The sequence below is a fragment of the Rattus norvegicus genome, chromosome 10 (genome assembly GCF_021556685.1).
Source record: "Rattus norvegicus strain SHRSP/BbbUtx chromosome 10, alternate assembly SHRSP_T2T, whole genome shotgun sequence".
NCBI classification, from domain to species: Eukaryota; Metazoa; Chordata; class Mammalia; order Rodentia; family Muridae; genus Rattus; species Rattus norvegicus.
The window spans coordinates 100,879,374-100,892,526 of record NC_141543.1 but is presented as its reverse complement, the minus strand read 5'-3'; the positions used below and the strand labels follow the sequence as shown (position 1 = coordinate 100,892,526).

General features: G+C 49.3%; 1 protein-coding gene across 2 annotated transcripts in view; it reads left to right on the top strand.

Annotated features, from left to right (window-relative positions):
- Positions 1-963: 963 nt before the first annotated feature.
- Positions 964-13,153, top strand: part of Wipi1 (WD repeat domain, phosphoinositide interacting 1) — a 36,746-nt gene continuing 24,556 nt past the window's right edge. Inside the window, exons 1-4 of one of the 2 annotated variants that reach the window (XM_087572475.1) lie at positions 1,104-1,301; positions 5,223-5,285; positions 6,101-6,183; positions 8,183-8,352. In XM_087572475.1, the coding sequence (XP_087428601.1) occupies positions 5,227-5,285; positions 6,101-6,183; positions 8,183-8,352 (312 nt within the window). In that variant the 5' untranslated portion in view covers positions 1,104-1,301; positions 5,223-5,226. 2 annotated transcript variants of the gene reach the window in all.

Below are 13,153 nucleotides of genomic sequence, written 5' to 3'. Positions count from 1 at the left end.
ATTTTAGATACATTGTCTGGCCAGTGCTTCAGTGGGGTCTTCAGTAAATCGGTAAGAATATACCAAGGTAATATGTTAATGCAAGTCTCAGGGTTAGCAAGAGCTCTTTCTCAACTATAGGACTGTAGATAACTTGTCGGCTGGGGGAACTTTTCTCCAAGAATCTTAAGGGTTCTCCAAAAGGGCTGGGCTTTGGTGTCTACTAATTTCAACCAGATTCTGTATGCTTAGCGGGCGGGCGGGGAAGCGGGCGTCCACCCGCCTCCTTGGCGTTGTCCCTGACGCTAAGGCAGGCTTGAAGCCTGCAGCTCCACTTCTCCTCCTCCTCCTCCTCACCCTCTGGACGCTCTGGCAATGAAAACACCACCACGTGGCCTGCTGCCTTTGCCTCACCCATCCTCGACCAATGGCAAGCGGCGTCTACGAGTAGAGGGCGGGTTTTTAGCAGCTGTCCCGCCCACTACCCTTTGAGTGACTAAAAGAGTTGGAGGCCAATCGTGGCTGTCTGCGGAGGCCCTGTTCTGTCAGCTGTCCTGTTCCCTGAGATAAGAGGCGCGGTGGGGTCCGGGCTCGTCTGGAGAGGGGCGGAGCTAGAGGTAGGGCGGATCGGGGGCGGGGTCTGTTTGGCTCAGGGCGGGGCCAGGGTTGTGAGGGGGTGGGGCTAGGTGCGGAATGGGGAGAGAGCGAGGCTAAGTGAGAAATGCGTGGGGCGGGTCCTAAAGGTCCCAGGCAGGACTAGAGCCTGGAGCGGCGGTACTCGAGGCAGGGGCGGGGCCTAGCTGTTTTAGGATATAGGGGGAAGTTGGGTGGGGCGGAGCTAAGTGGGAGTCGTGTGAGGGCGGGGTCTTGCGGGGGGCAAGGCTAAGTGGTCCCTGAATGGGCGTGGCCTGTCTGGGGGCGAGCCGGGGCGGGACCGAGGCGGCAAGCCGGCCCACGGAGCCGGCGCGGGCGGGCTGCTGAGGTGGCTGTCCCCCTCTCAGAGGTGCGGCTTTTCGGGTCGAGCCCCCGATGGAGGCCGAAGCTGCAGATGCCCCTCCGGGCCGAGTGGAGGCGGCGCTCAGCTGCTTCTCTTTCAACCAAGACTGCACGTAAGCCACGGCTCCAGCCCCCTGGCCGGGGAAGTGGGGGACAGAATGTCGCCACCAAAGGGTGTTGTCCTGTAACGCAACTGGTGGCTAGCCCGGGCCTGCGCGCCGACGGGACCTCGGCGGGGCAGCCTGCGTTGCGGCGTTGCTCGGCAGTGGGGCTTGAGCCCACCCAGACGACTGCCATCCAGAGCCTGCCAGAAAGAACCAGCCAGGGTGACCCAAAGAAGTCAGCGAGGAGGGAGGAGGGGGACCTTGAATGTGGGGGAGGGACTTGGTGTGGGCCACCTAGTGACCGAAAGGGAGATCAGGGACCAAAACAAAGGTGTGGGGAGGGAGGAATGTGCAACTTGACTCAAGAGGGAGGATGCGAGAGTCGGGAAGATGGGGAAAACTTTACCATTTGTCCTTGAGTATTTCAACGTGGCATTTGGGCAGGGCCTTGGACAAACAGGAGCCTATCCCTGTGACCCGGCCAGCCCAGCACTGGGCATCTTGGCTGATCGCTTTGGCCTTAGGAAGCTTTTCTTTATTTGCTTTTCTGTGTTTACTCATTGTCTCCCCAGTCCCAGGAATCTCCTGGAAGCTCGGGAACCCTTTCTCTGCCCCAGACAACTTCCCATCCCGGAAGCAGGCGCTCCACCCTGTTGCTTTTAAGTGGATTTTTAATGTTTCACTATGATGGTCAACATTTAGACTTTGGTCCATGGACCAGGGTTTGCTTGCCTGAGTTCTAGGCATCTGCAGAACTAAATCTTAGACGCAAACTACTGCTCCCTTCCCTGTTTTTGTGGAAGCCAGCCTGGGAACCATATGGAATAATCTCTTTGGAATGTGGAGCCCTGAAGCATCAGGGCAGGGATGACCACTTCCCAGTGTCCCACTTCCGGCTGTACCAGTTTCTGCTCTGTTCCTTGTTTGGGCTCAGCTTCAGGCTTGTGCCTCGGCCGCTGCTGGCTGAACTGTGCTAATATTGAACATTCATTCGTTGGTGTAATTAAGGCCATAAGCAGCCCTGGTTTTCATTCCCTTTGTGTTTCTGTTTGAAAAACCCCTGCTCCGAACAATATGTCTTTGTTTGAAAAATCTGTACGTGTAATCATGTAATCCAGTAACTCGACAGCTTGGCTAGATGAGTGACTCTCAGGCTGCCTCTGACCACAGCCCACAATAAAAAAGTCCATCTTACAACATCTCCCAATAACATAACATGTAATATTCGCAAACTATTAAGTGTGGTACCTTGTGGAATTTTCTTGGTATTTTCTTTTTGTTTTGAGCCTGTCTCTATGTAATCTGGACAGCCTCAAATTCCCTACCAGATGAGGATGGATTTCGAATTCTTTTTTTTTTTTTTTTTTGTTCTTTTTTTCGGAGCTGGGGATCGAACCCAGGGCCTTGCGCTTCCTAGGCAAGCGCTCTACCACTGAGCTAAATCCCCAACCCCATGAATTTCGAATTCTGATTCCTGCCTCCCATTCTGGAATACTGAGACTACGGGAAATATCACCATACTCTGTTTATACAGTGCTGGCAATGGAACTCGGGGCTTTATACATGCCAGACAAGTCCAGCCCCATTTTCTTGTGTGGGTGGGTGAGCAGGGTTAGGGTAGGAGGCATGCAGGGTATGGAGCATAAGACCCAATGTCTCAATCATCCTGAGTACAGACTCTACCATGGAGCTATATCCCAGCCTCCAGGCACTGGAATTAGTATGTCTTTGCTTTTAAAGCTGTTGTAACCTGTTGAGTTGTTTTGGGGATTATCTCCTAAGATGAGACTTAAGTGCATGATAGGATGGATAAAATTCTGACGTTTTGTAAGAAACTTTTGCAAGAGTGTTCTGTTGAAATGGTGAACGTGTTTTCCTTCCCAGTTGAACCCCATTTAAGGAGGAGGAGGTAGTTTACTTACAAGTAGTAAATCAGCCAAATTACACCTTGTGATATTATTGGATTTGAAAAACAAGTGTCATCCACTCTAGTTATTAAACAATACAGAGTCACAGCCCGGTAAGAATGCTGTCTTCCAAAACCTGTAAGGTGCTTTGAAAGTTGATTTCCTCCGTCAGCTCTGCTTTCCTGGGCGAAGGCTTGCTGGGCAGCTCTACCTCTCCTATAAATAAAAGGTCTTGTCACGGTCAGTTGCTTGGAGCCATGGAGGGTATGACATTGAATTTTAAAATAAATCATCTTCCTCACTGGGTGCATTTAGGTGAATTGGTGTGTCTTTTTCTATATGTGTGAGCTGAGCTGGAGACCTAGTCTTTCTAGAGAAGGCAGGTAAAGGGAGTCAAGATCTACCAGTGTCGTCCACACTAATGCTTTGTAACTGGGCTAGACGCTTCAGCTGTATTTTAAATCTTGGATAGTGATTGGGATTTGTCTCCGACTCCACTTCTATGAGTAGTAGTGAGAATCTTGTTTTTATAGAAAGGACTTACAGGTAAAAATAAGATAAAAATCTGAATTCCTTAACATGGAGTCTTTTCTGGCCATAGAGCAATCATTAAAAACACAGGAGTGATCACCGCACCCTTTTCTCACCCATCCAACCCTTCTGAGCTGAGTGTGGCAGCTTGTGAGGAATCCTAGGTACTACTGAGGCAAGAGTTAAAAAGACCACTTTAACCCACAACCGCTCAGAGGCGGCATGAGTAACAGACTCTTTCGAAAGCATAAAATGAAGAAACAAAGAAACCTTTTTGTGCCGAAATCAGGACTTGCACCCTGAAAATGATGCTTTTGAACTTACTTATTACTGTGTGTGCACATGTGTGTGCACATGATGGGGTGGGTGCCACGCTGGCCAGAGCATGCATGTGAAGGTCAGAGAACAACTCTGGGGAGCTGGACCTTCTCCTTCCACCTTTACATGGGGTATGGGGTTGAAACCCAGATTCCCAAGCTTCTGGTTGAATCACCCCCCCCCCAACCCTTGACACCTACTTTAAATCGCTAAGTCTTTTGGTTAGTTTGTTGGTGGTGTCTTGGTGGGACTTGTTTTGTTTTTATAAGTGGGGGGGGGGGTGAAAAGGATCGATTTGTGTAGCCCTGGACGCCTTCAGCTAAGTGGAGATCCTCCTGCCTCCACCTCACCTCCCGAGTGTTGGGATTGCACATCTCTTTAGTTTTGTTTTAGGACTCGAAACTCTGGGCTCCCTACCTAGCATATTTCTGAGGCCAGCCTGGGCTACCTGAAAACTCTGCATTAGGAAGTAAAACCCCCAAATAGTAACCACTCCAGTATATTTCAGAGTTCAAAGATCCTCCTTGTCTACTTTTACTAGTGCTGGTGTTTGTGGTGCTGGTTGCCAAACCCTAGTCCTCCAAGGTTGGAGCGCTAAGGCCTAGAACCCGCTGCCTTGCTGATTAAAAGCTGGCAGCAGTTGCTTGTTCCTGCATCCCAGGCTGTTTGTATAGAAAAGGGAATTCTGGAGGGGGAGGGGCGGATCACGTGACTTTTTTTCTTTTTTTAAGGTAGCAAAACAAGAGCCTTGGCATTCAGGTTTGTGAGCTGCTTGTTTTAGTATAATTCTTCCCTGGAAGAGCGAATCTCAGCTTGGTATATATTTGGTTTAAGTGAAGAAGTTGCACCGAACGGTTGGAGGAAGGCCCATTTCAACACCGACATCCCGTATTCCTAGGGAGGAAGTGTTTGCGGTCACGTGACTCATCTGGAGAGCGTTCCCTGCAAGGTTTTGTTCTCCCATTTTTTTAGATCAAAGCAGGAGAGTCGAGAAGGAGGCCATGTCAAGTGCCAACGAGAGGCCACGTATTCTCTTTCTCTTTTCCTTTTTTGGGACAGTCTTGTCACATAGTCCAAGCTGTCCTCGAACATACGGTCCTTCTGATTAGCTGTGGCTACACCCGGTCACTCCTTGGTGATCCGGTGACCTGTTGTCACCGAGTCACCAGGGATACCTGGTGTCCTGGTTTGTTCTCCATTGCCGCGATGAACATCATGACCCAAAGGCAGTGTGGGGAGGAAAGGGCTTACTTAGTTCACCTGTAGCTTCCCATCCATCATGAAAGGAAGTGGGGGTAGGAGCTCCAGGCTGGAGCCTGGAGGCAGGAATTGAAGCAGAAGTGTGGGGGAGGGCTGCTTACCGGCTTGCTCCTTATGATTCACTCAGCTCGATGCGTTACACAACCCCGGGACCACCTACCTGTCCAGGCATGGCGCCGCCCACAGTAGGGTGAGTCCTCTCTCATATCTCTCATTAATCAAGAAAATACCCCCATGGGCTCCCCTACCAGCCAGTCTGATGGGCAGTCGTTTTCTCAGTCAAGATTTTCTCTTCACAGAGCCATCTGTGGCTTGTATCAAGTAAAGAAAAAAAAAAATGAGCAAACCACTTCGGTTTAGAACTTCCTTTTATTTATGGGTTAAAATCGGGGCTGGGGTGATAGCTAAGTCGATGAGAGGACCTAGATTCGATCCCCAGAATTTATGTAAGGTTAATAGTACTAAAAACAACAATAAATAAGTTTTTAATGGGAGGTGGGAACTAGCAGGTCCCTCCCTGGGGCTGGCTAGCCAGTCAGCCTTGCCAATCCACTGAGCTTCCTTGTCACGTGGACAGCACCCAGCACACACCCCTAACCCTGCATACGCGTGAACACACACACACATCCATGCAAGTGTGTACTCGTGCAATGATAATAACTCATCCTCCTATAAAGGTCTTTCCAAACAGATGACAAGGCTGTCTCCCACCAAGCCTTGTGGAGGTGTCCTACAAAGACTTCCTAAACATTCCTTTTGTCCTATTTGTCCTTTTGCCCAGCTGTGGGAGCTTTAACATTTTCCTTGGTAACAGAGCCCAAGCAGTGCCTGTCTCTTAAAAAGCTGCCTTTGACCTTTTCCCTTCATGAATGTCTGCCAGAACCTCCTCTGCCTTGAGGGAGTTATCGGAGTCCTGAAGATGTGTGTTTACCTGCACCTCAGCAGCCCCCTGGGGAAAGGGACACGGTGTCTGTTGTCATTCCTGTGCTGTCCTTATCTCCGCAGATCCCTAGCGATTGGAACCAAGACTGGTTACAAGCTGTTTTCTCTGAGTTCTGTGGAGCAACTTGACCAAGTCCATGGAAGCAGTAAGTGTGTGTGTGTGTGTGTGTGTGTGTGTGTGTGTGTGTGTGTGTGTGTGTACGAAATCCTCTATCCAGATGTTAATCTTTCTTCCCCACTCCGACCCCCATGTCTTAATTTTCTTCTTTTTGGAGCCCTGGGGGTTGAGCCTTGTGGCCTCTTTTTTTTTTTTTTCTTTTCTTTTTTCGGAGCTGGGGACCGAACCCAGGGCCTTGCGCTTGCTAGGCAAGCGCTCTACCACTGAGCTAAATCCCCAACCCCCCTCGTGGCCTCTTAAAAGCACTGGACCACCAAGTCCACACCCCAGCCATAGACTTCAGACTTCAGTCTCCACCTCTGAGTTCTGTCTTAGCCCTCGACCTAAAAAGCCGGTGTTGTGCAGATTTGAATACAAGCCATTGTCTCTTCTTGCACAAAAGCCACAATGGGGCTCTTATTGGAATTTGGCAATAGCTTGGGTGACATTTTCTTCTTTGTAAGAAGAAAGCCCTTGTTTGACATCATATTGTCGATACTTTTCTAAATATTTGTGCTCATGGCGATCATCAGTCTGTGGCATTGTCAACCCAAAGGGCACCTGTCGCTTCTCTTTGCCATCACCGCCTCTGTAGCCTGGTGACACCATTCACTTAGAAGGGACATGTGTTTATATGTTTGTTTGAGTGATGTAACATGAGTGTATCAACATAACCCATGTTGAAGATGTTGAAGTACTTCTAGTGAACATGAAAAGTAATTCCACTTAGAAATGTGACCGTGATTTTTCTCAGGGGTAATAATGTATGCTGTTGCCATAGTGACACATATGTCACCTCTGTATTTTCTGGAAAGAACGTGGTTTGGTAAATAGTAATTGGGGCTCCTAATTTATTTACTTCGTATTTACTTTTGATCTCTGTGTGTGACAGAGACATGTGTGAAAGAGGGTGTGTAGCCATTCACAAGTACCCATCTCTACCTCTCACCTTGTTTGAGACAGTCTCTTTGTTATCTGCCATTGTGTATCCTGGGCAAACAGGGCCGTGAGCTTCCAGGAATTCTCCTGCCTCAACCTCCTATCTCATAGAATTATAGATAGACCTGCACTACCACATCCAGTCTTGCATGGGCTCTAGGGCTTTGAACTCAAGTCCTTGTGTATGCAGAGGACTTTACCCGCTGAACCGTCTCTTGTACCCTCGGGCTCTAATATATTTGTAAAGTGTTGTTATTATCCTAACATTTTGGTGACTATTTTACTGTGTATATGTCACATGTCATACTTCCGGTGGGATCTCCTATAAACAAACAAGAAAGATTCTTGACAAGATAGCCTCAGAAAGACACCGAAGGCCTGTCTGTGGTATTCTGGAGACTTACTGCTATTCTTCCCTTCAGAGTTCAGAAGTATTTTCTTGCACCAAGTATGGTGGTGCACACCCATAAAAGCCAGCATTCAGGGGGCTGAAGCAGAAATATCGAGAGTCAAGGCCAGCCTGGGTTATTGAGAAAAGTTCTGTTTTAAAGATGGTTTCTGCTGACCTCTACTCACTCTCTCTCTCTCTCTCTCTCTCTCTCTCTCTCTCTCTCTCTCTCTCTCTCTGTGTGTGTGTGTGATGGGCAATTATATGCTATGGTGTTCAAGGTGGCTCTGAAGTCTTAGTTATTAGCATATTCTTCGATTTACATATTTGGGAAGGCCCCTGGGAGTGTTTTCCCTGGAGACAGTTAAAGCTTGCTGTTGTGACTAGGGTGGGGGTCATTACTGATTAAGGGTACCCAGTAGCATCAAGACCCAGATCCTACGGGGCTGGGGATTTAGCTCAGTGGTAGAACGCTTACCTAGGAAGCGCAAGGCCCTGGGTTCGGTCCCCAGCTCCGGAAAAAAAAAAAAGAACCAAAAAAAAAAAAAAAGACCCAGATCCTACTGTAAACTAGCCTGTGTGGTACCCAATGTCACAAAGGCCAGTCTTTCTCTCAGAGGACATCTGTGTGACCTCTCTTCTGCTCCTCCCCTCTCCCCAGATGAAATCCCCGACGTGTATATCGTGGAGCGCCTCTTCTCCAGCAGCCTGGTTGTGGTGGTCAGTCACACAAAACCTCGGCAGATGAACGTCTACCACTTCAAGAAAGGCACCGAGATCTGTAATTACTGCTACTCCAGTAACATTTTGTCTATTCGGCTGAACCGACAGGTGAGGAGATGGGACCCCCCCCACACACACACACACACAAGGCATCCAGCCTTCTGCTAACTGGAGCAGAAGAAAGCCATCTCTAAAGATGAATATTTTCGGGTTGGCTAAACGGCCCACCAAGTCTGGTCAGCAGAGCTCAATCCCTACCACCCACATGGTCGAAGGCGAGAACTGACTCTTGCAAGCTATCCTCTAACTCACACACACACACACACACACACACACACACACACACACACACATGCACGATGTGCATGCACACACAGACAGGCATAAATAAATGTAAGAACATCCTGGAGGTGTGGCTCAGTGGAATAGCTTATCTGGCGCGTGCCAAGCCCTAGGTTTGATCCCCCAGCACCCACAGACAGAGCAGCATGGTGAGCCTGTGGTACCAGGGTAAACTCAGGAGGGGGCCAGTGATGCCAGAGCCCAGGAGGTAGACCCAGGAGAATCAGAAGGCCATCCTTCTTGACCGTGTGGCAACTTTGAACCTGGCCTTGATTACCTGAGACCCTGTCTTTTACAACAAAACAACAACAACAAAATAAACAAACAAGAACCCCAAGTCTCTGAAGCAAGAATTGAATGCCAGAGACAATGTAACAGAACTTATAACATTGTAACAGCAGCTTGGGATCCTGGGAGAAGGGTAAAGAGCATCTCCTCTGTGCATCTTCCCTAGTCATGCTGGCTCAAGTTCTCTCTCCAGCATGGTCGTTGCCTGGCCAAGCTCACCACCTCCTCTTGGGGCAGGCCGGTACCTGTCCAGGTAAGTTGAGTCTCTGACACAAGTCGTCAGTCCTACAAACTGCCTCAGAACACCCTAAAAATGAGAAAGAGCTCTTCTGGCCTTGGCCCTAGGCAGTGAGATTCATTGTGCACCATGGTCTTGCCTCTGAGAATGGCATACCTGAGACTAGGGTGTGGTCCCCCTGGGTCACCTCCTGAATCAGTAGGTGAAACTGACCCTCTGCTCTCAATGTGGCCCCTCCTGGTCAGCCAGCTACTCAGTCTCACGTTTCTGCCTTTGTAGCTAACACCTACCCTTGCCCTGCCACGCTAGGGAACCTAGGACATCATGCATACGAGAACTCCACCCCTGAGCTAGACGCACAGTTTCTCCAGCTAGCCCTTAAGGATGTATTCTTCCCGTGCTTTCATTGTTGAAAGGAATTACTCTCATCTTAAATATGCAATATGCCTTTAAAAAGCGTAAACACTTCGGATGTGTTAGTATAGTCTCCCTGAGGTGACTGGGTTTTACATCCTGTGAGAGCAGGGGCTGGGGCAGCTCTGTTCATTGCTATGGAAGCTGATGGGAGAGAGCTTCTGAACGCTCGTTTCCTGCCTGCCTAACTGTTAAGTGGATAAGCCAAGAGCCCCTCCCTGGGATGTGCAGAGTTCTCTACTCTGTTCAGTATTCCCAGGAATGGGCAAACAGTGGCATTCCTTAAAGACAGTGGTTGTCGCCTTCTCCTCCTCTTCCTCTTCTTCCTCTTCTCCCTCCTCCTCCTCTCCTTCTTTTTGAGTCTGAACTATTAAGTGCTAATTAATAACTTTCAAGACTTATCTTTATTTTATGTGTGAGTATTTTGCCTACTCCTGTGTCTAAGTGGTTACCACATCTGTGCAATGTCCAAGGAGGCCAGAAGAGGGCGCTGGACCCCCTGGAACTGGAGTTACAGATATTTATGGTCTGTCGTGTGGTTGCTGGGAACTGAACTTAGATCCTCTGTAGGAGAAGCCAGCACTCTTAACTGCCAATCTAATTTTTTTTAAAATAATGAGGCCAAATATTTTGTTAAGTCTCTGAGAAGGAAAAGACTGTGGTTATTTTAGCTTTGCTTTGTTGTGGAAATGGTCTCATTCAGTAGCCAAGGCTAGCCTGGAACTCAAAGCAAACTTCCCCAAAGGCTCCGCTTACAAGAGTGAGCACCACCCCTGGCTTGTTGCTTTGGTCAATCTGAGGCTCCACAGACGTTCATAGAAAACAGTCACAGGAACGGAAGGCAGAGAATTTCAGTGGCAAAGGAGCAGGCGAGAGGCAGAAAAGAAGCCTGAAGTCTTAGTGAGAGAAGGGAGGGCAGCTGGAGAATTCCCTACTTGAGGGATTTTAAGTGGGGTCCTCGGCTCAAGGGTGTCCTCAGACCTGTCTCGAGGTTCGTCTCATTTTGTAAATAGTAGTGTCCACTATATGACAGCCGAATGTCGGTTCCAGTACCTGGTCACCTTTTTAAGTTGTCAACTGTTCTCACAGCCAGCGCTCTCGGATAGTACCCGTGGAATATGCTGGTATGATTTCGCACTCCCTCTCGGGTAGGGTAGTCTCATTGGCACGAGGCAGGGAAGGACTGCTCCTGTGTCTGAGTCTCTTAGACTTTAGGCTCCGCCTCCACTCCCAGAACTCTCATTGACTTCAGGTCCTCACCCTCATCTTCTAGAGGATACGGATGGAGGTGGCCACACTTTACAGTTAGTGCCAGAGCTAACGCTGTAACTTCCCTTAGCCTAATGGTCCTAAACCACCCTAGTGCTATGGACCCCTTAGTACCCTTCCTCATGTGGTGGTGACCCCAACCTTTGCTACGGTTATGAACCGCAATGTGAACATCTGATCTGCGACCCCAGGTTGGAAAGTACGGCTTAGCCTTTTGTCTTCCGACACAGATCGGGAAGGGGTTCCGGATTTTCTTTTCTTAAGTTGTTGGGCTTTGGACTTACTTTTTGGCTTGGATGATTCATCTGCCACCAGGAGGTCTCACAGTGCCTGCTGAGCCACCTGCTTAGGGGAAAGGCAAGGGGCTTGGGGTAGGCCTGTGTCTTAGTCAGGGTTTCCATTGCTGGGGACAGACACCATGACCAAGACAACATTTCATTGGGGTTGGCTTATGGGTTCAGAGGTTCAGTCCATTATCATCAAGGCAGGGGCACGGCAGCGTCCAGGCAGGCATAGTGAGGGAAGAGTTGAGAGTTCTACATCTTGTTCCAAAGGCAAACAGGAGAAGATTGGCTCTCAGGCAGCTAGGGGGAGGGTCTCAAAGCCCACCCCTACAGTGACACACTTCTCCAACAGGGTCATACCTACTCCCACAAGGCCATGCCTCCTAATAGTGCCACTCCCTGGGCCAAGCATATCCAAGCCACCACAGCATGTATTGCTCTACAATAATCCTGGTGTCCGTGTCAGATCTTCAGACATGTGGCTTCTTCCTAAAAATAGAGAAAGTGATAGATTTGTGTAAGAAGTTACAAAGAAACAAAATTCCCTGTTTCCAAACAGGGCCTACTAGTGTGCTTTGTAATCCTAACACTCAGGAGAACAATGTGGAAAACCTGCACATCAAAGGATAGCCTGGGCTACATAGAGTACGATTCTGCCTCAGAACAAACAAAACTGAACTCTTGTTTTCAGGGTCAGGAATCAAGCTCAGCTGGTATATGAGTGTCTGCCTACCCTGCACAAAGCCCTGGTCCAGTCCCCAGTGCCACAGAAAACCAGGTGTGACGATGCGTGTCTGTAATCCCAGCACTGGTGAGGTAGAGGCGAGAGGATGAGAAATTCAGGACCATCCTCTGCTATGCAGCAAACTCCATGAAAGCCGGGGCTGCGATGAGAGCCTGTCTCAAAAACAAACACACTCACCATACCAAAACACATACCAAAACCAAAACCACCACCACCAAAAACCACAAGGTCTAGGAGAGAGTTCACGGGTAGGCATCTTTATGCTATACCTTAAGGATCTGAGTTGAACTCCCAGCCACCCATGTGAACACATACATCCACACACACGCACACACACACATGCACACACACATGCACACACATATGCACACACACGCACACACACATGCACACACACACGAATGCACACACACATGCACACACATGCATGCACACACATGCACACACACACGCAAACACACATGCACACACACAATGCACACACACATGCACACACACGCACACACACACAAATGCACACACACATGCACACACACGCACACACACACGCACACACACACGAATGCACACACACACATGCACACACGCATGCACACACACGCACACACACATGCACACACACATGCACACACACATGCACACACACACGAATGCACGCACACACATGCACACACGCATGCATACACACACATGCACACACACACGAATGCACACACACATGCCCACACACGCATGCACACACATGCACACACGCATGCACACACATGCACACACACATGCACACACACGCACACGCATGCACACACACACGCGCGCGCACACACGCACACACACATGCACACACACGCGCGCTCACTCGCACACACACATGCACACGCATGCACACACACACTCGCGCACACACACGCACACACACATGCACACACACGTGCGCGCGCACACACGCACACACACATGCACACACACGCGCGCACACACACGCACACACACATGCACACACACATGCACACACACATGCACACACACTCCCCTACACTCATAACTAATGCTGTGGGAAGCCAGAGACTAGAGACTATTGCCGGGGTCTGCTGACCTCCAGCCTAGATGGAAAATTCAAGCTCCACATTCAATGAGCGACCCTGCCTCAGAAGAACAAGATGGAGTATGGTGTCGAGGGACTCCTGACTTCCTGCTTTGGCTCTGCATGTCACAAAATCCTCCCACATATGCAGAAAGGAGAGCCGTCAGGAATCCTGATGTGTCCCATTATCAGTTAATGCCATTCCGGTGTGTTTTCTTGAATGACAACCATAAACAAGATGTCGTTAG